Source organism: Amblyomma mixtum, chromosome 6 (genome assembly GCF_055824585.1).
Source record: "Amblyomma mixtum isolate Tamu chromosome 6, ASM5582458v1, whole genome shotgun sequence".
Taxonomy (NCBI): Eukaryota; Metazoa; Arthropoda; class Arachnida; order Ixodida; family Ixodidae; genus Amblyomma; species Amblyomma mixtum.
In genome coordinates this window covers 51,728,612-51,751,516 of record NC_143017.1, presented here as the reverse complement: position 1 = coordinate 51,751,516, position 22,905 = coordinate 51,728,612, and the positions used below count along the sequence as shown (strand labels likewise).

The 22,905-nt window shown below is 46.0% G+C and overlaps 1 protein-coding gene across 1 annotated transcript; it reads right to left on the bottom strand.

The window, feature by feature from the left end:
* Positions 1-202: 202 nt before the first annotated feature.
* On the bottom strand, positions 203-19,175 carry LOC149339098 (aurora kinase A-B-like). The gene is made up of 7 exons (XM_089547913.1): positions 18,009-19,175; positions 17,143-17,260; positions 13,192-13,271; positions 10,545-10,683; positions 7,640-7,788; positions 2,946-3,177; positions 203-823 (listed from the first exon to the last, which is right to left on the bottom strand). Coding segments are annotated over exons 1-7 (825 nt in total). The 5' UTR covers positions 18,011-19,175; the 3' UTR covers positions 203-718.
* Positions 19,176-22,905: the final 3,730 nt, after the last annotated feature.

The window sequence follows — 22,905 nt, the reverse complement described above, 5'->3', positions numbered from 1 at the left end:
CGAAACGGCGAAAGATCAAAGCTGGCAGATTTTTGCAAAGTAAATGTTCATGAACTATCCAGGACAATCTGCCATTAATCTGGCCCGATTTCATGACAATGAAGCTTCCGTTACAACAAGATTTTTCGCGGGTCCCCTGAATTTCGTTGAAGCAGGATATTTGACTGTACTCTCCTTTCCAGATGCACAGCTTTACTCAACTCAGTATCATTTGAACACACAACATAATTTTGCAAACCAGGTATTTATTTTCAATACCTCAAGTGCCCCTATGCAGGGGTTTTACATGAGGGGTATATTACATTATTACACTCTGTTACTATTGTCCAAGAAAAACACTTTACTGCAAATGATTTACTCAGAGGCACAATGGTTTCATGAAAGGCAAGCACTTGGGAAAAGAAAAGGTACTCGACTGAGAAAGGATGCACGGCTAAAAAAATATTTAAAAGGGAAAAAAAAAGATGGAGTAATATACATTGTGCATCGCGCACAAAAATATGTGGTACTCTCAAATACAGAATAAAAACGACACAGTCACTGCCATGACTTGTATCATGCCAAATCAGGGCTCCAAAAATAAAACACAGGATGAAGTTATAAAAGTTTTGACTAAAAGCTATAAAGGTGACCTTTGCAGTAGCGGTCATAAATAAAACGCGCTGCACTTGGCATGTACAATTATCGCATGCAGTTGTGTTCATGCTGTACACTTTCTTCATAGAGTCTTGCACTCTACAGTCGTGTCCGCATTTTTGGCTACCCAGGGGTGAATCAGCACCTCATCAAGAGAGATGCGGTCGGCAGGCCGTCTCCTCACCAACTGTTCCAAGAAAGAAAGCAAGTCGATATAGAGTGCAGGCACTCCCACATGCTCGAATGAAAACGGTCTGTGCCACTCAGGAAAACAATTCATGGATCACAAACCCTCCATAATAATCTAATTTCTGTCAGCATGGGCATGCAGCTTAGAACCTGCTTTTTCTTTTTGTTTTTTCACATGTGGCACACTCTAGGACGCGAGTGAAAATTCGTCTGCTACCCAGGAAACTGGTTGAAAACAAATGAATGAAGGTTCTGCTGTGCCTGCTACTGGCACTATCCATAGCAACACGGCACCAACTGTACATGCGAAGTGACAGATGTGCACTTGCAGCTATCACTTGCATCTGTCGCCAACATGTGGTACACGCTAGCGATTTTTCAACCAATTTCTTTTCAACTGTGAGGCAGAGGAGAAGAGGCGTGGCATGAGTAGGACGGCTGTGCAAAAAAAGGCAGATTCAGAATGAAGCTGGCACTTGTACGAGTGAAAACTGCCTTGCCTAAGACAGCTTCCGATGGTATTAAAAAAAAGAAGGTGGTTTATGGTCTATAGGGTTTTAATGTCCCAAAGCAACTCAGGCTATGAGGGACGCCGTAGTGAAGGGGCTCCGGAAATTTCGACCAACCGGGGTTCTTTAACGTGCACTGACATCGCACAGCACACAGGACTCTAGAATTTCGCCTCCATTGAAATTCGAACACCACGACTGGGATCGAACCCGCACCTTCTGGGTCAGCAGTCAAGTGCCATAACCACTGAGCCACCACGGCAACTCAAGGAAAGGTAACTTTATTTTTTTTTTGTGGCTCAGGAGGTCACTAACATTTCGTCCGCAATAACACACTGGCTGTGCGGTCCTATAAACTGTGCACATGGTTGCACACTTTCCATTACAGATTCGACCTAAAGGCACACGCATAGGCTGCAAGAAGTTGTGTCTTGGGAAGAGGAGAGACAGTACAATGACTGCATATCTGGTTCCAAAAATGAAGAGGAAATCTTAGGCATTGCACTCGGTGCTTCTGCGCAAGACTCCATTCTATGTTTCTTTTTTTTTTTTTTTACACAGTGCTTGCTTTCACCTGGGCCCGCTTGCACAAAGCAAATAGGACAGTCTATTTTCCAGTTTAATCTTAAGGTGCATAACAGGCTCACTTTGTAGACAGACACTTTCGGTCCAGGAGGAAATAGAATGCCACAAGGCTTTTAGTCTGTTTGTGATGCCGACAAAGTGAACCAGTTATGCGCTTTTCCTTTTCTCAAAACCAAGAGAGGGTTTAGACCGCTAATAAGGTTAGACTGGGAACTAGACTGTCTTATTTGCTTCGTGCAAGTGGGCCCAGGTGTCTACAAACAAAAAGCTTTGTAGTGCCATCATGTCAAGCACGCTTGGACAAAAATTTTGAATATTAGAATACTGTAAGGTACTGTCACAAAATATTGAAGGTATTCGTCCATTATTCCAATGCGTGGCAAAACCTTTCTTTTAAAGTTTTTCCACTGCTCATACCGAGCAGTTAAGACTGCCATTGAAAACCAATGGGAGCATCTTTGATGACAGCAAAAACGTTAACGAAAAAAAATTGAAGCCACCTGCCAATATATTCATTGTTATAGTAAAATTTATTGTTATAGTGAAAAAATGCACTTTTTCCTGTTGAAAAAATGCCATTTTCCAGAATTGCTTGGTATGTAAAATTTTTACTATCCCCTAGAGGACTGAAGCAGGATTGTGACATATGAAGTATAGTGAAAGACAAAAACAACTTTCTAGGCTTCCCTTGCCTCTGTGGAATTTTGAAGTATTGGAGGAAAAGAGTGCATGAAAAAAAAATATTCCCAGTTACTTCAGAAGGCCAGCATACCAGATCTTCTGCAGCACTTTACTCTACCAACTAGTGGTTAAGAAAGACAAGCCTCTTTGATTTGGGTCTTGCTTTGGCGTACAACTATAAACCACCTGTAGGATTGGCCCCACCAAAATGTCACTAGGATGCGCTCCCCAGCTAGGTGTGGCTATGTGCCAGCCTGACAAAACCAAGCCGATATAACAGCACTTCCAGCAAGCAGGTGCACTACAGGTCCCTTAGTCAGCTGGCTTGGTGGCAACGCTCCTCACCTTTCCAATGATGTCACGAGCATCGGCGCTGACATGCGACGGAAACTGGACCTTGGCGTCACGAATGCGCCGATATGTCTCCTGTGTGGAGGGTGATTCAAATGGTGGCTTGCCAACCAGGAACTCGTAGATGAGGATGCCCAGGGCCCAGTGGTCGACTTTCTCATCGTACACAGTGCCCTCGATCATCTCTGGTGGCAGGTAGTCCAGCGTGCCGCACATGGTCGCTCGCCTGCAGACCCAGCCGCAAGACCCCGCACTTGAGTGCTCGCACATGACACGAAGGAATGCTGCAGCAGTCGCTTTATTTTCAGAGCCAGAACACTAAGCTTGTTAAATGGGCAAGCAGAAAAGCAGTTTGGGCAAAGACAAAAGGATAGCGTTGCATTTCATCGGACAACAACAGACTGCTACCTGAAAACTGTAGCTCAGAGACAAAAAAAAAGCAGAAAAAAAGGCTTCAAATATCGAGCAACTGCTCAGCATGAAAAAAAGAGTTTAGGAAAAGTTAAGTAGGCAAATATTGTTACCTTTTACGAACAGTGTATGCCCTTTGCAGTTGGAATTTAACAAACTACATGAACTAGTCACAGGGGCACTCCGAATGCTGTCCTGCCTCCTGTTATGGATATATCATGCAGGTTACAATGCACCATGCGAAAGGTGGGATTTTTACACGATCGCTTTTCTCGGCCTTGACACAAACTCTGCTCCCTTTCGGGAGTCCCTTGAGAAAATGTGCAAGTGGGCTTTCCCGCATATCACAGTTGACCTAAGCAAGAGCTCATGCTTAAAGGTGCACTGAAGAGGAATCTGAACTTGTCTTTTTTGCCGCGGGAACTCGATCTACACGTTCCTAGCATTCTTAGAAACTGCAACTTATTGCCCTGTATGGCCGATTTCCCAAATTAAATCGACTTAACGGCCGGCTCCTGCCCTTTTTTTTTAATTTTGCCTCGTACGGTGGGCGGAGTCGACCAACGCGTGGAGTGCCTTTCACCCAGTCCCATGGCGGCTTGCCGCTCTGCCATCGGCGGAGTAATACGTAGTAGTCCGTAGTAGCAAATAGCCCGCGCGTATTTTTATTTCTGCGGGCTTATTTTGCGGCCATATTATCTGCGAATGAAACTATTTATTCATGGAAACCTAAAAAACAAAATAAAGCGAAAGCAAAGCCTCCACGGAGCTGGCTGAAAGGAACTTCACGCATTGGTCGACTCCGCCCATCGTACGAGGCAGAATTAAAAAAAAGGGCGGGAGCCGGACGATAATTCGATTTAATTAGGGAAATCGGCCATACAGGGCAATAAGTTGCAGTTTCTAAGAATGCTAGGAACGTGTAGATCAAGTTCCCGCGGCAAAAAGACAAGTTCAGAATCCTCTTCAGTGCACCTTTAAGTGTTTTCCATGTGAGAGGACGAGTGCCACGTGTGTGGGCATTAAGAATGGAACCCATTACGAAAGTATAAAACGTGAAATATGCGCCTTTGCGTTGTGGTTGTTCGAAATGGGTGGTCAACCAACTTGTTTTCATCCAGTTGCAAGCGAGAGAGTCCACTTGCAAACGCTCGCAGGAGATCCAAGCCTAGCAGTGTGCTGAATGTGAACAGTGCAAGCGCTGAACGACGGAAAAGAAAGCGAAAATGATAAGGAACCCAGACAAGGTGATCCTGCACGGCTAGTCGGCATCCTTCTCAGACGAGTTAGGGCCAAAAAGTACGTAAGCATTAACAACGAAGAAAGTTTTGTGCATGGTGATCACATGGTCAAGGCTACGTTTCCTGTTCTTGATCGTGAAGTGGTTCGTCATCCTCTTCCATTTGCGATGCACCAGCCTTCTCAATTCGCAGAGCAAACCCTTGGAGCAGCTCCAGATGCTGACACGAGTTTGAGATCCGCCTACCACCAGACAGAGACCGGAACAAGCCAACGACACCACAGGCGAAATCCCCAGACAAAAGCCTGCGGGGATCCGCTTCTGTTAGCCCCGATGCCGTTAGTGAGCCGAGCGGGGAAAAACTGCAGCCTTCTTCCCCCGTTCCTCTACGACGCCCACACGAGAGCCAAACGGCAACCAGGCCGCTGGGGCTACAAGTAAAACAAAAAGAAGAGGGGAAAGGAATGTTGTGGCTTGGCACTGACAAGCTTATCGCCAGTGCGCATGTGTGACTTGCCTATAAAAGCAGTGCGCTCTAATGAATAAAGCAGTTCATTCCTCCCAGCACTTGGCATGCGTGTTGTTCCATTGCTTTTTTGAATTTTTCCTGACAGTTTAAAATCAATATTTGGATATAATTTGTCCAGATATAGCGGTATACCCACAGTCAGAGTAATTAAAGTTGGCGGTATTTGGCCGCTCTCGAGTACTTGAGAATTTTTTAATATTTGGGAATTTTTGAATATCCACTTCTCGAATGAAATTTAAACAGAAAAGCAAAGATCCTCGATTCGTACTCAAATATTCGCATACTTCTAGTTCTAACTTTTTTTTTGACAGTACAGTGCTCTTTCAGTGAAATGGGTGGTAATGTTGGCCCAAAATTCTTCTAAACCTAGTTAGAGTGAACGCTCCATTAGCCGTTGTCTGTACCTCTGCCACACATATGGTGGACCGCAAAGACTCTGAAGGCGACAAAAACGGTTCTGAGGTCGATGTGGTAGTTAGCCATTGTATCTCGGCCACAAACATGGTAGACCGCAGAGACCCTGAAGGCGACAAAAACGGTTCTGTGGTCACTGTGGCAGTTAGCCATTGTCTGTATCTCGGCCACAAACATGGTAGACCGCAATGACTGCAAGCGTCCAAGGTTCTTGCAGGCGTTCTGGCCGCACTGCCTGCCGGCGAAACTGAATGTGAGCAGCGGCTTCGTCTTCTTATTAAGCAAACGGCGAGTCATATGGTTAGTCACGTGGTATGACGTCATAGTCACATCACCGGTGTGCCTCTAGCACCCGATGACAACTCCGTCATGGTGTACTGCTGCCCCCTGTCGGGAATATCAAAGTAGAGCTGCTCAAAAGTAGTAAGGCCTTCTGCGGCCTTTTACACACGTGCGGTGCAGGAGCTGTGGTGTCTCCACACAAAGAGCAGCTTGTGAAGCCCACGCATTTTTAGCACACACGAGGCCACACAGAAGGAAGTGTGGGAAACGCACATTTTTGCCTGAACAGCACGATGTCTGCAAAGAAAAGTGACCAGCCACACACCAATCAGCGTCCAATACGATGCGCAGCTGGCGTTGGCTCCCTGAGGCCGATAGCCAATATTGTTGCGGGCTGGTAGTGAAGCTCAGAAAATGAAACTATGCAGCAACGAGATGACTCCGATCGGCATGGCCCCCTTTAGTTAACTGGTTTGGTTTGGTTTATTGGGGTTTAACGTCCCAAAGCGACTAAGGCTATGAGAGACGCCGTAGTGGAGGGCTCCGGAAATTTCGACCACCTGGGGTTCTTTAACGTGCACTGACATCGCACAGTACACGGGCCTCTAGAATTTCTCCTCCAAAGAAATTCAACCGCCGCGGTCGGGATCGAACCCGCGTCTTCCGGGTCAGTAGCCGAGCACCATAACCACTGAGCAACCGCAGCGGCTTTTGGATGGAGCGGCCAAATTTTCAGTTCATGCAGTGCCTCAAACCTGACGTATCCGACCTCTGCTGCCGCTCTTTTACGCACCGGGATCATTGGAACAAACCAGAAAGTTCAAATAAGGCGAATTTAAGAGGATCTACAGTACGAATGAAGAGGCTCTAAAATGCATTGAAAATATAGCCAGGCAACCAAAACTTTGAAGTTTGTTTGAATGAACTCAAAGCTCGAATTATCAGAGTTTGAATTATTGTGAATCTACTCTATGTACTAGTGGTTCGTGGGGTGTAAACAGTTGTAGTGGCAGATACGTCGTCATGCCCCGAGATGCTATCATGCGTCTCATATGCATTTTGTGGACTGCTAGGCATTTCAAACAGCACTGCATTATTCTAAAGATAATGAAAAATGCACAAAGAGCTCTCCAGATTTCATCTAATTTCCATTTCACAGTCAATTACAATGTACAGAAGGAGGAGTCTTTAATCACAAAGTGAAATATTTCTTTGTCTTCACTATTCCTTATTACGGATGACTTGCTTTATGAGTAGTTCTAGTTGTAGGAAAGCACAACTACAGAGGACATGTTAGCACCTGGAAAAGTAGAATCCCACCACATTTGCTAATCACAAAACAATGAAATTTTATGATGATGAGCCTCTAAGTCATTCTGCACATTACATCTTGAGAAAATGTTTAACTGGGGAATCTCAGTACATTTTTATTTAAAGAAATCGCCCGTGCAGTTCACTAGTCAGGGATGAAGTGAAGACTGATTAATGTTTTCCAACTTTTACTTGGCGAAGGAATGCCGTTGGCTATGACGTAACGTGGCACAAGGCCACAGTTTGATTTCAGTGCCCCGAGTTTCTTTAATGAGCATCGCGTGAGGTGGCTTTGTGTTTCGCATCTGCTGAAATCCGGCAGCAACAACTGCGAACTAACCTGTGAACTTGCGCTCAGGAGCCAAATGACCCGTGGCCACTGAGCCAATGTGTCGGATGCACAACAGGAAAAGCAAAAATGCACACAAAATGCTGGAATCCTCCATGGTACAAAGAAATGAGGCTTGTGTTGGTTTTGAAAAAATTGGTTGGCGCCCTTACCTGGAAGAGGGCGCATGCACGGACCAGCCGAAGTCTGCAATCTTAATCTCGCCATTGCATCCTAGGAGCAGGTTCTCGGGCTTGATGTCCCGGTGGATGACCTTCTGGCTGTGGCAGACCTTGAGGGCATTGCACAGCTGGTAGATGTACTGCGCAAGAGGAAGAGGCCCATATGCACCCAATAAGTTTTTAACAACGAGGCGACAACACTTTGCAGTTTCAAACAGCACCACATAATGCGATCGCATCTCAATCAGTGCCCAGAATGTAGTCAGTCTTATCAACAGCATATCTCTTCTCAAAAATCATCACCCCTGCAAAGTACTGAGGGGAGTACTAAAAGAGGTGGAAAGTATATCTGAGTGTGCCAAAAGCCTGCAATCATTGTTCAGATCAGCAAGACAGGTACCACCAGGCAGCATGGCTACAAGCAGTGATGGTCCATATGGAAAATGTTCCCTTTTACAGGAAATTTCTGGTTGAAAACTGGGCCTGAATTGTCACAATTTTATGGGTAAAGGAACATCGAGGACAAATCTATCTGTGGCCCTTTCTCTGTATGCTGATGTTTTTCCAGCAGGAAAAGACATTGATTGTTGAGATAAGTGCACTTAAAAATTTTCCTGCCACTCAATTTGAACTCGTGACATCTAGACTTAAAAAGGACTCTGTGACCTCTGGATGTGAATGGCGGTGACACCTGTATATGCGCACTGACGACGACAATGTCAGTAGTCTAAACATGAACAATGCAAAACGCTACAGACGAAACGATGCCTCAATGTTTGACAACGTGCCGTGACTCACAGTGGTAACCTTGGACACCATGCATCAGAACAATAGCAGGCATACACTTCCAGTGGGTAGCAACTATGGAGGAAGGAAAAGACAGCACAGTCTCCATGTTTACCAGATGAAAATCAAAATGAAGATTGCTTTTGAGGAAAGAAAAACGTCGCCGTAAGGGAAAGGATACATTGTGAAAAGTGTGGCAGAAGTAACATGTCATTCCTAGCCTACATTTTCTTTCGTTAAATTTAAGCAGCGCTAACTTTTAGGACGAATACACAGAGGACATGACAGGACAGGCGCTGGCCAACTAGCCCCGCAACGTGTTTTACTAAGTAGCCTACATTATGTGGCAATAAGTAAGCAGTGTGCACGAGCCTTAGCCCAGTCTCTAAATGTTACCTAGAGAGAAAGCTGGCGCCATCGTCTATGCAACTTTCTTAAAGAACACTTCACCCACTGTGGGAATGCCGGGTTTCGTGTTTGGCTCGACTAGTGTTGGGCCGAAAGCATGGATTGTACCTCGAAATTGGTAGTTGCGCTGCACCGCTCGCCTTTGTGCACAGAATAAGTTATTTCGATACTGCATTCTTCACTCCTTCAATAGATTTAAAGCAATTGAAAGTTTGGTGCTAAACTGGTATGGAAACTTCCACATCTTTTCTAGTTTGCCTGGAGGAGATTTGTTTTTTAACTGCTGAATCCAGGTTTTACGCCTAAAAATAGCCAAATCAAGTAAGAAACCTCGTCTTCCTGACATTACTGCGCCTCTCCATGGAGGATGAAGTGTAGCGCCACCAGCTTTACCACTTCTCAATGTGGTTTTATCTGAATGACATACTCAACAGGCCTTTTGGGAGCAGCAAAATGACATAGAACGAGCTATGAAGGACATGGCCAAGCCTCAGTTGGCCACGTGCATTAAAAAGTGGACGGTTAGCAGATGAGAGCTGAATCCTGTACCATGAGATGACCGCTCTCATCTGCATGGAGGTATGTCATGTTTCAGCTCAGAACAGAAGACTGAAGCACATTTGCAACATGCAATAAATTGAATGCATATTTGTGACCTATATATATATATATACACAACCAGAACGTAGATCTCTGGGGAACTGGACCATTTCCTATTTAAGTATACTCACAGGTGTTTCTTCACTGCTTCAAACGTGTCTAGTAATAAGGGAGTAATTACTCATTGACATCCACCCGAGCGCAGCCATACGGCTACAAAGGAAAGCTATACAGCTTTCTCAGAAACTTTGTAGTTAAAGAAAAATTCGTCCTGGTCCGGGGTTCGAACCCGGGACCACTGCTTCACCGGAGCAGTCGCTCTACCAGTTCAGCTAACCGGGACGGCAAGCTTATGGTAGGGCCTTATTACTAATCTACTCCACCTTGGGGGTTTCCCGTAAACATTTGACCAAACGTGTCTAGGTGCCTAAAAATGAAATACAGATGTTGCCATCGCCAGTCAACTTAGCAAGTAAACTGCGGTGCACCAACAATTTTCTGGATGTTTATTCCAGAGGTTAGGCTACACCACTTTTCACTTCGAAACAGTGGTCATGGAATTCTTTCTGGTGTAGGGGTCACCAGATATGATCGAGTGGTGGCGTTTTTAAAAGCAATTTTCTCTTCACTAAGTACACCTTTTGCTACCGGACAAACATGCTCAGGAAGAGCCACAAAAAATTAGCTGAGGTTTAGCTGTGGTTAAACTGGGCAAGTTGTGTAAGCAAGCAGCAACTGTTTTGCCCGAGGCGAACGCGCGTATTTATTCCCCATTTCCCTCCCGCTTCCTCTCTCCTCTCTCCATATTCTGACACATGCGTCAAGAGCGCGCGACTAGGCGCGCAGCGGCGGCGTCAGTGGCGCAGCGACGGTCCTGCAGCCTGGTGGAGCACGACTGAAACGGTTGCTATGGCAACGGCGCTCCATCTGTTTGACCTCGGCTACCGCCGGGAGCTAAGCGACACCTTGAAACCTGGCGCCGTATTGCTTACGCAATAAAAATTTTCGCTAAGAAGGAAAACTGGAAGGCATTAAAGCTGCGTTGTCTCATAGGGATCACCTAGAAGACATCACAGTGGCGCAGAAGCAGGAGGGTGCTTACTGTCGCAGCTCTCTGGTCGGTGAACCGCCTCGCCCTGGTGAGGTGGCGGTACAGCTCCCCCTGGGGTGCATACTCCAGGATGAGGTAGACGCGCGTCTGGTCGTGGAACCAGTTGTACAAGCACAGGATGTTTGGGTGCCTGCATCAGGGACACAGTGGCCAGTAATGAACTGCACCCTCTCCCACTGGTCGTTACATGAAAAATCAGCCAGCACAGAGCTGCAGCTAGAGAACCTGGGTTTCGCCCTCCTTATTGTTGGAACTGTGCTTAAGTGTGGCAATGAAGCAATTTCACAGAAAAAATTCAATATGCAGCAGCACATAGCAATGCAATGGTGCAGTCTGCCACAAACAGCACAGCCTTCCCACCACTGGCGATACTAAGGAGGAACTTTCTCATAGCTTCCCGAAAGGGTGCACCATAATCTCTAACTGAATCGCAAAGCTGAACATTTTCACCAGGGATAGATATTGATGATGCAGACTACCTTGTCAAATAATGAAGGTACCCAGGGCAAGATCACACAGTACAATATTTGGCGAGTGCCAAGATGCACATGCGGTGACCTTATTATGAAGCAAAGCATTTGTAAAAGGACTCATGATACCCAATGAAAAGTTTTCTTTGAAAACAAAAGCAGTGTCTGCCGGCTCAGGACACTGCAGAGGCCGCACTGAAACTAAGATTCTTACTGCCAAATTGAGCTTGAATGTGTTGTAGACGCAGCTACTGTGTGCAACACGTTACCCATTCTGATAAATGCTAATGTTGTGACTCTTCCAAAGCTACAAAGTTTAATTGTACAAGGAAATTTATTTATTAAGAAATCAAACCAGAAGAAAGAAAGACGCACACAGGAAAACTGAGGAAAAGAAGGGGAAGATAGGAAAGAGACAGGACTATTAACTGTTTATTCGAAAGTTCAAGGCTCAAATATATAAGGGGCACTCAGTCACATGACCCTCTCACAATCGCTACCACATCAACCTTTCGTCATAGAAACAAAACTTACAATGACCACAAAACCTTCTATATTACGGTTATTCTCACAGTTACCGGTGCCTACTTACATTAAAAAAAAAAAACATCTTTGCAAAGCAGTGTCAGATAATCATTGCAAAAAACAGTCGTACATAATAAAACAAAAAAGAGCAAAAATTGGAACGCTTTCAGCACATAAGTATCAAACAAACATGCAGAATGGAATTTTTCATTCTTAGAACACACATATTCACTATCAAGGCATGGTGATTACGAAAAACATTCTATGAAGGTGGTTTCCTTACTTCGAAGGGCAACAGAACAGCATGTATTTCCTTTCTTTGCAATCAGAAAGGCCTCTAGAACCTCACGCACTGTCTCATCATGACTCCTGCCAAGAATCTTGATACCATCAAGCACCGGCTCAGATTTGCACTCTTCGCAGTGAAGGGGCAAATTGGACCCAGTTCCCTTTTCTAGCGATTTAGACCGCAAGAAACCATTTGGCCCATATAAAGCCCGCCGCAAGTCTGTCTGCTATTTCATATACCACACCAAATGCACAGTTCACAGAGGGTTTGCCATGCCTCTTTCGCCCTGGAGTTTTTTTCCTACATCCGATATGTGCGCACAAGCTGCTCAGCTTTCTCGGGGCTGAGAAAACTACAGGCACATCAAACTTGACAGCAATCTTTGTCATGGCTTGGCTCTGGTGCTTTTCTTCTCTTTCACTTTTTGTAACAGGGTCTCTGCTACTGCAGACACAACAGAGACACAACTAGTCCAACTACGTGTTTTACTGTACAAGGAAAGCAAACAAATGTCTGAATGCAACAAGGAAAACATCCAAGAACTCAGCTTTGATCAGTAAACTGCTCAAGAAGCACGAAAAAAGTGAGGACAACATGGAAATTAACGAAGCAAAAAGAGCGAGTGGTGCAACAACTTTCATGCATCAAGTGCCATGCAGTGCAGCATAAAAAGTTGCAGTCTATCCCCAGCCACATCCAGCTCAATCTCCAGCTGGTGCACACAGATCATGAATGGCAGTTTACCAATATCCCTCAAGAGGAAAGTATACAACAGCTGTATCTTACCGGTACTCATCTATGGGGCAGAAACGTGGAGGCCAACAAAGAGGGTTCAGCTTAAGTTAGCAAGAAAAATGACAGGTGTAATGTTAAGAGATCGGAAGCAGGTGAGGGAACAAACGCGGGTTAATGACATCTTTGTCGAAATCAAGAGGAAGAAGTGGGCTTGGGCAGGGCACGTATTGCGAAGGCAAAGTAACCGCTGGTCCTTAAGGGTGACGGAGTGGATCCCAAGAGAAGGCAAGCGTAGCAGGGGGTGGCAGAAAGTTAGCGGGGCGGATGAGATTAAGAAGTTTGCGGGGATATGGTGGCCGCAACTGGCGAAGGACAGGGTTAATTGGAGAGACATGGGAGAGGCCTTTGCCCTGCAGTGGGCAGTCAGGCTGATGATGATGATGACGATGATGATGATGAAGACGGCGAGCTGAGCTATAGTTGGTACATACTGACTGTGAATAGCAGTGGAGAGATAAGAAACAGAGGAAGCAGACAGCGCCAATCCTGTCTGCTTCCTCTGTCCCTTGTCTCTGCCCTGTTGTTCACAGTCAGTAGACAGGAAGCTGGCCAGCCTCACCTGAGGTGAGACTGAATCTCGATCTCCCTCCGCAGTTGGTGCTCCACACTGTTCTTCTGCAGCTGAGACTTGAACATCACCTGCAGGGACATTTTCCACAGTTTTTCTTTCGTAGGGATTATCTGTGGGCTAAACGGCATTGCCACAGCAAGTTATAAACAAGAGGCCAACGTCATTGCCAGCTATCAGCAGCATCAACTTAGCATTGCGTTGTGTTGTGTTGGGTTTAGCAGTGCTTAAGCATCTAAGGCCATCATGTGCCAAGCTCAAGGTACAGAAAAATTGTTTTCCACAGAATTTTACCAAAAATGCAAAAAAGCACTGGCAGCGTAGAGGGCCTAAAAAGCTATTTTGCACTCGCTAGTAATGACAGAGGAAAGAAATTTTAGAAATGGCTAAAGAAGGTCGGGTAACCTCGACGGCCATCCTTGGCTAGGCAAAGATCTTGAGGCTTCCATTCAATCAAACAAAGACCTCAGCCTTCTTCTCAGGACTGAGAAAGTGGCCGAGGTGTACCAAAATCAAGTGAGGCACTGGGTCAAATTTACAGTTTATCAAGAAAAAAACAGCCTCTCTCAAAAAGCTAAAAACACAAGACATGTCAACAATTGCACTGTAACCTAAGAGCAGCTTTGGGTGACAAAGGACACGCTCACTATAAAATTAACTAAAGTACTTTCTCCTTAGTTTTTCGAGTTCCGTGCATGAGAATAGATTGTCACAAACAGGTTTGTCTTCTTTTGTCAGCAGGAAATTGTGTGCAAGCTGTGTATGTCCAATACGGGGACGGCATAAAAATACGTCCATGAGACGTTCCTGGTGCCCACGGGTTTTCCACTCACCTACCATGGGCTTTACAAAGTGAAGTTTGTTATTCACTTCATTGTCCCAAGGTTCCTGTCATTTAGCCACCAGATTAGTGTGTATTAATCTTGTGCAGTCTCTATGGGGCATGCTGACTTTCTTGGTTTCATGGCTGCAAGCTCTTTCATTCCCATCTATTCCCACGTGGCTCGTCACCCAGCAGAGTTTTACCATATGTCCCTGTGTTGTGACTTTTTCTATGTTGTGTACAGTTGTGTCTCACTAATGTAGACACTTAGGTTCCTGAGCAAAACTGTCCACAAAGCAAGTCTTTTGTAATAACGAATCATGAGGAAAAACAAAAAAATATATTTTGAAAAAATATTTATGATTACAGCCTGCTTCTGTGCATGCTGGCGGGTAGTAAAGTGGAAATCGGGCAATCTTAGCAGATCTACGCGCAATATTCTGGTCGCCATTATCTAGAAAGACGTGGTGTAGTTTGAAGCAGGTCTGAAGAGCCTAGTGGTTCATAAGGCGCATGATAGTGCCTCTTGGTGTGATCTCCTACAACAAATGTTCACATCCCAAGAACTCTGTACTCATTCGGCTGACAGCTGCTGAATGTGGTTTTCGGTGGAGCATACAGACAATTTTTTTTTGTTTTTACAGCCATTCATGCAATGCGGCAAATGGTAAGGCGTGTCACCCAGTCATCTTGCCATTCATCATCATCATCATCAGCCTGACTATGCCCATTGTAGGGCAAAGGCCTCTCCCATGTCTTTCCAATTAACCTGTTCCTTTGCCAGTTGCGGCCACCGTATCCCCGCAAACTTCTTAATCTCATCCACTGTAAAGCATTAAACCACGCACACAGAAAAAGGCCATTACTGCGACAGTCACACATTCGCACTGTCTTTAGCTGGTGTTTTGCGCTCAAATTATATGTGGTAGGGGCACTCGAAATTTTGTTCTCATCATTGTCCATATTAATGGGACAAAAATGCATGTCCAGACAGCGAGTTTCCATATTAACAAGACAAATATTTAAAAAAATTTGGTCCTCAGAAAAACGGTCCATAATTCGAGTTGTCCATATTAACGGGGGTCGTATTAATGGAACACGACTGTATTATGTTTCCTACTATGGTTTCAACCGCATTTCTGGAATATAGTGCCGTGAGCACGCTAAGTGAATCCATGTAGATTATGCTGTTTTCAATACTGTTATTTATTATTCTGTCTATAGCTATAGAGACTGCATAATTTTTGGCATTAAAAATGAATGCACAGTTTGGCAGCCTTATTATTTTTTTCCAGTTTCTTCATACTCCTGCACTTCTGACATAATCTGTCTTTGAGCTGTCAGTATAAAATTCTGTGCAGTTCACACATTTTTCTTGTAGTACCAGGTATTCCTGTAATATGTGTTTGTGTGGTGTTTGCTTCTTTCGAAAGTGTGCTAATGTGAAGTCACATACAGTGGGAAGGCTGTACCATGGGGGCAGTTGGTCGTGTCTTGAGGAGACATCAGGAAGGGTGTCCAGTATTTCCATATTTTGGCAACTATCCTCAAAGCGGAGAAATAGAGGTCTGATTGGGGTTTGTTGTTGAACAGTGTTTTGGAGCCCCACTTGTAACTATGAGATAACAGAGGTGTTTCGGCAGTGAAAGGATTTTCAGGACATATGTACATGGGAGCATAGTTCTGTCTGTAAGGGAGGGTTCATTGATTTCGACATAGAGGCTATTTATGGGGGATGTTCTGCACGTGCTGACTGAGAGTTGCAAACCTAGGTTGTGTACAGGATCCAGGTTTCTTAAAGGTGCACTGAAGAGGAATCTGAACTTGTCTTTTTGCCGCGGGAACTCGATCTACACGTTCTGAGCTTTCTTAGAAACTCCAATTTATTGCCCTGTGTGGCCGATTTCCCTAATTAAATCGAATTAACGTCCAGCTCCCGCCTTTTTTTTTTTAATTCTCCCTCGTACGGTGGGCGGAGTCGACCAACGCGTGGAGCGCCTTTCACCCAGTCCCGTGGCGGCTTGCCGCTCTGCCATCGGCGGAGTAATACGTAGTAGTCCGTAGTAGCAAATAGTCCGCACGTATTTTTATTTCTTCGGGCTTATTTTGTGGCTATATTATCTGCGAATGAAACTATTTATTCATGGAAACCTAAAAAACAAAATAAAGCGAAAGCAAAGCCTCCACGGGACTGGGTGAAAGGCGCTTCACGCGTTGGTCGACTCCGCCCACCGTATGAGGGAGAATTAAAAAAAAAAAGGCGGGAGCCGGACGTTAATTCGATTTAATTGGGGAAACCGGCCACACAGGGCAATAAGTCACTGTTTCTAAGAATGCTAGGAACGTGTAGATCGAGTTCCCGCAGCAAAAAGACGAGTTCAGAATCCTCTTCAGTGCACCTTTAAGGTGGTCTCGTGGACCCATACACACCGCATCCATTGTGTAAGGTAGAGTGTACTACAGAAAGGTAGATTAGTAAAAGACATGTTCTATCATATCCCTAGCGTTTTCATTACAGTACTTTGAGTATATCCGGGAATTGCGAATATTTCTTTTTGACGATATTTATGCGTGGCATCAATGTAAGCTTTTTGTCAAATTTTATGCCCAAAAATTTATGTTCTTTTACTGGAAGTATAATTTCATTTAATTGCAGGGTGTGATCAGCCTGCGAGCCTCTTTTGAGAGAGAAAAGAACAGCAACTCTTTTTTTGCGGGGAGAACAAACTCATTTCTGTTTGCCCAAATCGCTAGCTTGTTCAGTGTGAGTTGTATCTGTCTCTCACGTGTTGACAAGCTTGAGGATGTGCATGCAATTTGAAGGTCATCAACGTATAAAGAATACATAGTGGACTTTTAAATTATCTTAGCTATGGAATTCATTTTCACGACAAGCAGGGTAGTACTTAAATACCATGGAGGAAAAAAAAACTGAAGAGGCAGCGCGATGCCAAGCGTCCTGCCTTTGCAAGCCAAGTGCTTGTGAAGCCGCTCCCTGCCCCGTTTTTCGCTGTCACAGTCAGTCCTTAATGTTGTGGTGTTGATATGTCGTGGTTTCACTGCCCGGCCGCAAAACAAAACCTCAACGTCAAAAGTTACTTCAGACTAGTTCAACTCACCTTAAGAGCCACAATGAACTTTGTCTTCTTTTCTCGGGCTAGGTATACATTGCCGAACTTGCCCTTCCCCAGCGGTCGGCCAATCTCAAAGTCTTTCAGACACCACTCTTTGACAGACCTGCAAGTTAAAAACAAATACACAGGACATATAAAATAGGTAACACATTAAGGACAAAGACAGAAGGTTGGTTTAGGTTGGTTTATGGGGGGTTTAACGTCCCGAAGCAACTCAGGCTATGAGGGACGCCGTAGTGAAGGGCTCCAGAAATTTCGACCACCTCGGGTTCTTTAACGTGCACTGACATCGCACAGTACACGGGCCTCTAGAATTTCGCCTCCATCCAAATTCGACCGCCGAGGCTGGGATCGAACCCGCGTCTTTCGGGTCACAAAGACAGAAGAACATATAAATTACAGACAAGACCTGATTCATATATCAATCGTGTTTTCAACAATCACATTATTGCATGCAACATCGGAAATCACTAGCAATAACTTTACATTAGAAAACCATGCTAAAGCCCCCCCCCCCCTTTTTTTCCGACCCAAAAACATTGAAGAAATACATGGTTCAAATGGGATGGCCCTGATAACAAATAACAAACATCTCATTGAGAAAAGAAGCTGTACCGTTAGCTTTAAATTACGAGGTTCAAGGGCGTCCGCAGAACTTTTTCCAGGGGGGGGGGGGGGGGGCAGTAGGTTAGCACCAAAAAGGAACTAGTGCATAGATAATATCCGTAATTCTAGGGGGTGGCAACCGCCCCCCCTTGCACCCCCTTCCGGACGCTCATGACGAGCTGTTTACAATGTAGAGGCGTGTAAGAAAAAGCGGTCTAGCGCCAAATCCTTTCAACAGCACTTACATGTTTCCGGACGCCAAATGCCACTTGACAGCGGTAAAATGCAGCTGCGACAACTGCCACGATGACCTTCAATGTATCACAACGCAGGTAGGCAGGACGGCGAAACTACCCAGATCCACAGCCTGCAAGGATCTGTCAGTTTTTTGTTACTGAATGACCGGTGCTTTCCGCAATCCGCGATTGACGTACAGCGGTATTTGAATTCGCGGACATGCGCCTATTCGCGAACCGTTCACATAAGGGCGCCGCTTGGGTGCGCCACTAATCTACTTGCCTGGTGAATCTAGAAAAAATTGAATATATTACACTCGAATGTGGCGAGATTTATCGCATGTTGATGCAGGCACAGTCACTCCTGCCTGAGGCTCTAGGGTTTAGAGTTAACAATGGTAATGTGAATGAATCAGTGATTGGTGGCTCAAAAGCAGAGAAATGACTAAGGTCAAAAGTGTCGAATTAAAAATATATTTAAAGAAAACAGCGAATTTATAGAGCGATTTATAACACCGTTAAAGAAATATATTGAAAAAAAAAGCCCAGCTTGGTGGTAACTGTCATTACCCGCTTCATAGGGGATGCTCCTTTGTATTGGCTGAACTGAATAATTGTAAACCTTCGCTGACGAAAGGGATAGTATTCCCTCAACTGTTGGCACAATAAACCTTGAAAACGAACCCCTGCGTCTGTCATAACGTTCTATAAAATAATTACCTATACTGCTTACTCACAGGTGGGCCGCTTGCTACCTGGTGGGCAGGTGAGTAGCCTGCCACAAAGCAGGCTTCAGACAAACTCGGCTAAATGCGGGGAATGCTTAAAAAAACCAAATATAAAGAAACGATACGCAAACGTTACAACTAGGCCTAGAAGGGAAACTAACGCTTTCACTTTTATCCGCTTTCATCCCTTCCGTCATGGCCTCTGTCACTCCAGCTATTGGTGAAAGGCGGCAAATTCAAAAATAGTATGAAGCTGGTTGAGGATGATCATTACGAAAACATTTTAATTGGCACTAACACTGGTGGTCGGTCCCTATTCCAGGAGTCGGTTCGATCTTTCAGCCGTTGTAGCGCTTTTGGAAATCATTATATTATACCAGCACTGTCCTGCAGCCCGTGCAGCGCATGCAGTACTCGTGACGTGTGAGTGGCGCTCTCGCACCGCTCACACCGCCACGCCTTCCACCGCCCTCGCTGGTCTAAGTCCTGAAATTTTAGTTAGTTTTAGCGTTCTGTTTGACAGGGAATCATTGATGTAACTATACGTCCTCTCGTCGACTCCCTATATCTCCTGAAGCCCCGCAAGGATCGCCGCGTGTTTAACATTGTCGAAGGCTTTGGTTAGATCTTACCTAGAATTACCTTCGCGTATTTGGATCTCGAATTTATAATGTCGTGTTGTAAACGAAGCACCACGTCCTGGGTGCACAAGCCCGGCCGGAACCCGACCGTTTCGTGCGGCCTGTTAACAAAAAAAAAAACCAAATGGGAGTAAATGGCTTGTCCTCTGACGCACACCCAAAAGGAGGTTTTATTTACTCCATATAAACAGAGTATTTTCATAAGGGAGGTATGTAGGAGTACAAGGGAGTACATTTTTTACTACCCACAGAAATGGAGCCCAAAGATTGTGTCATGTTTATTTATCCTCATTCAGGCTCATTTTAACAGCAGTGACAGCGGCGAAAACGGGCGGTAGCTGCGCGAGCCGCCGGCAACCCAACTGGGGAAACTGCACTGCCCTAATGTGACCCCGCGTCACACGTTCTTTTCGCCGTCTGAAAGCCCAGCGGCGGCGTAGGCGGCAGGAGTCGTCTGCTTGCCGTCTACTTTTGCTGTACGAGTTCGTTTGGTTGGCCATATTCTTAAATAAAAAGATGTAACATTATAATCAATAGTTCTAAATTGAAAAGGAGTCGCTGGGTAGTTTTCACGGTCATGCACCACGCTATATTTGACTAAAAACCAGAGCAGAAAAGTTGAAAATGAAAACACCCCTGGTGGTAGTTTGGAATGGCAGTTTTTGCTTTCATACTCACTTCATTAAGGTTTGACTTTTCAATATGACTCAAGAAAAATGTAGCCTCATCAGCTCAATCAAGAGCTTAGTGTTGAAACTATGTTCTATCACAGTTCCATGTTCATGGAACGCACTATATATAATCTGCTGCAACACACCGCGAGAACCACACTGAAAAGGCCAGGGAGAATTAGGCTAGGAGAATTAGGCCAGGGAGAATTAGCACTAACAAAAGAAGGTCAGGTATGGTTAGAGCACTGGAGGCTTCACAGGAGCAGTTCAATTATGTAGCTTATTGTAGCGGAAAACGGCAACACGCCGAAGCCGAAACCTTGTACCGCGGCAGGAGCCCGTGAAGGCGCAGAAGTGAGCAGAGATCCAGCGACGATGGTAACCAAGGGGTCGTCACTCACCACCATTATCAAGCGACTGACCAGAAGCAGACGACACGCTAGATGGCGGAGCGGATTGAACAAAGTGGTGTTTTTTTTTTACTCCATGGAGGACTTGGGGTGCATTGAGACCAAGAAACTCCATTAGAAAATGGGGGTTATAAGGAGGAGAATTCTTCTTTATGCCTCATTACTCAGTGCAGGTAGTAAAATAGGTCATTTAGCGCATTTTTAGTATTGATGCAGCAAATGTTTCTGCATATGAAGTTAAAAGTGGACGCCAACCATTTAAACTCCCATTTGGGTTGATTCTTGTTTACAGTGTGGAGCAGTGCACGCATCAACAGCATTTCTCGAATGTGCTAAGCCGGTCACTGCAATGCGCGGGCCGCGCAGCTCACCGCAGCATCAGACTGAGCAAACTTAGCCCAAACGATTTGTGCAGCAACCTAGCTAACGTGAGCGTTTCATCGAAATGCGTGGAAGTAAAGAAATGCACTCTTTTGTGGTCGAGAGAAGACGTAAGCATGAATGCTTTGCAGTACTGGCGTAGCACATTCTAGCGTCTGAACCTAGTTGCAAGGCAAGATCTCGCCTCAGCGAAACACATTCATCCACCCGTAGTGTCGCTCAGACGGAAGAATGAAACGTTTCATGTGGAGCCATGGCGCCATCCTTAGGCTCGGTGCGGAGCCCGTTTCAAAAAGTGAGGACTGATGATGATGATTAAAACTTTTATTCCACCGATGTAGGAGGCCCCCTACTCCCCGCCCTTGGCACGCAGCCCTAGGGGACGGGGGACGGGTCATCCGCGACTAAAGACTGGCGAAGATATTGTACATTGGTTCTTCGCGGCTTCAGCCGCCAGGCGGACAGTTGGTCGGTGGGGACCTCGCACCGCAGCAGGGCGTCGATCATTGTCCCCAGTGCCCGGGGCATTTCCAAATTATGTGATCGAGGGTCCCCTCGCTCCTCAGGTCTTGCATTTATCGTCTTTCCTATCGTCTACTTGGGTGCGAAACAACCAGACAGGGTTTGCAAAATTTTCGGCCCATAATCGTCGCCAGGCGACGGCCTCTTCATTGTTTTAAGCTTGGATCCGGCAGTGGCATCAGTCGTCTTCCTAACCGATATTTCTCGACGGTTGCCGCGTATGTTTGCAAACGTTCGTCCATCCCCTAGCAGTCGGGCGGCTCTACGGTTATCCGGAAGTAGAGATCCAGGCTAACGCATGGGCCGCCTCGTTACCGGGGACGGATGTGTTTGCTGGGACCCAAATTAAGGTGATCGTGCGATCGATTTTGGCTGCGGACAGGATGCGAGCGGTTTCCGGCGAGACCCTGCCCTTTCCGATGTTCCAGGTTGCAGCTGTGCTGCCGCTAAGAGTCAAACTAGCCTTGGTTCCGGCGCAAGCGAACGCTATTGAGACCTCCTTGGCCGTATCTACGTTTCTGCTCCTAATGGCGGCAGCGACTGGCGCACCGCTGCCGTTGACTACCGAAAAGACCGCCGCTCCCGACTTGCCACTCGCTGCGTCCATGTGGGCTACCGCTCCTGCCCTAAATTTCCCGCCCTCTTCATGGAACGACCTATACCTGGCCCGGGCTTTCGGACATCGCACTGCAGACGACGAAGTCGCGATGAAACTCGTGGCGAGATCGACCATAGCCAGCAGGCCCGTGCAGTGCGCTCAATAAGGCCGCATTCAACATGGCCGAGTTTTAATCGCCACTATCCCCGTACATTGCTAGCTGTGCCTGGCAGCATTAAAACATTTTGACCCCTCCTTTACCGGCAGCTGCCCACACTGTAATGCGGTGTCATTCTGACACCTATCGCATGGTGTGGGCCTGCCCCTCCAACCCCGCTATTCCCCCCATCCCCAACCCAACCCGGGAGGACTGGGAGGCGACCCTGCTCGGCTGCCACGACTTACAGGCCCAACAATCTTTAGTCGGACGCGCCCGGGCGGCGGCCACCGCCACTGGGGTCCCATACTAGAGACCTCCACCTAGTGCTTGTAAGGATCGGTCCCAATTACGGGCTGATCCAAACATACCTCCTGTCCCTTCTTCATAAATGTTTTCACCACCACCACCACCACGACGACGCCTGCATGGAATGCTAGAAACTGCACCGGTTTTAGCCAGTGATCGAGGCTAGCTGTACGCGTGGCTGCGCACCTGAAAAGGCTCTACAGTAGCTACAGCAGTAAGCCGGTTTCTATCCACGGGCACACTTGGAAGGGGGGGGGGGGGGGGGGGGGGGGCGGTGATCCCATTTGAACCACGTATTACGCGATAGTCGGCAGCACAAGTTGGAAATAATCGGAGGCTGCGAAAAAAAATCGTATCATGGTAATTTGTGGTTCTAGCGATTGATGATTGATTGGTGCGTGATAGCCGATGGCGAGTTAATGAAATCATTGTAATTAATTGATTAAATAAAGAAACGAAAAAAGGGTTCAAAGGTGTCAAAATGCTCAG

What these genes read in the sequence shown, in the direction of transcription:
- LOC149339098 (XM_089547913.1), bottom strand. An exon ending in GAGATTCAGTCTCACCTCAG is followed by an intron (nt 10,684 to 13,191) that starts GTGAGGCTGGCC and finishes TCCCTGATGCAG; the next exon opens with GCACCCAAACATCCTGTGCT. An exon ending in CCGACCAGAGAGCTGCGACA is followed by an intron (nt 7,789 to 10,544) that starts GTAAGCACCCTC and finishes CCTCTTGCGCAG; the next exon opens with TACATCTACCAGCTGTGCAA.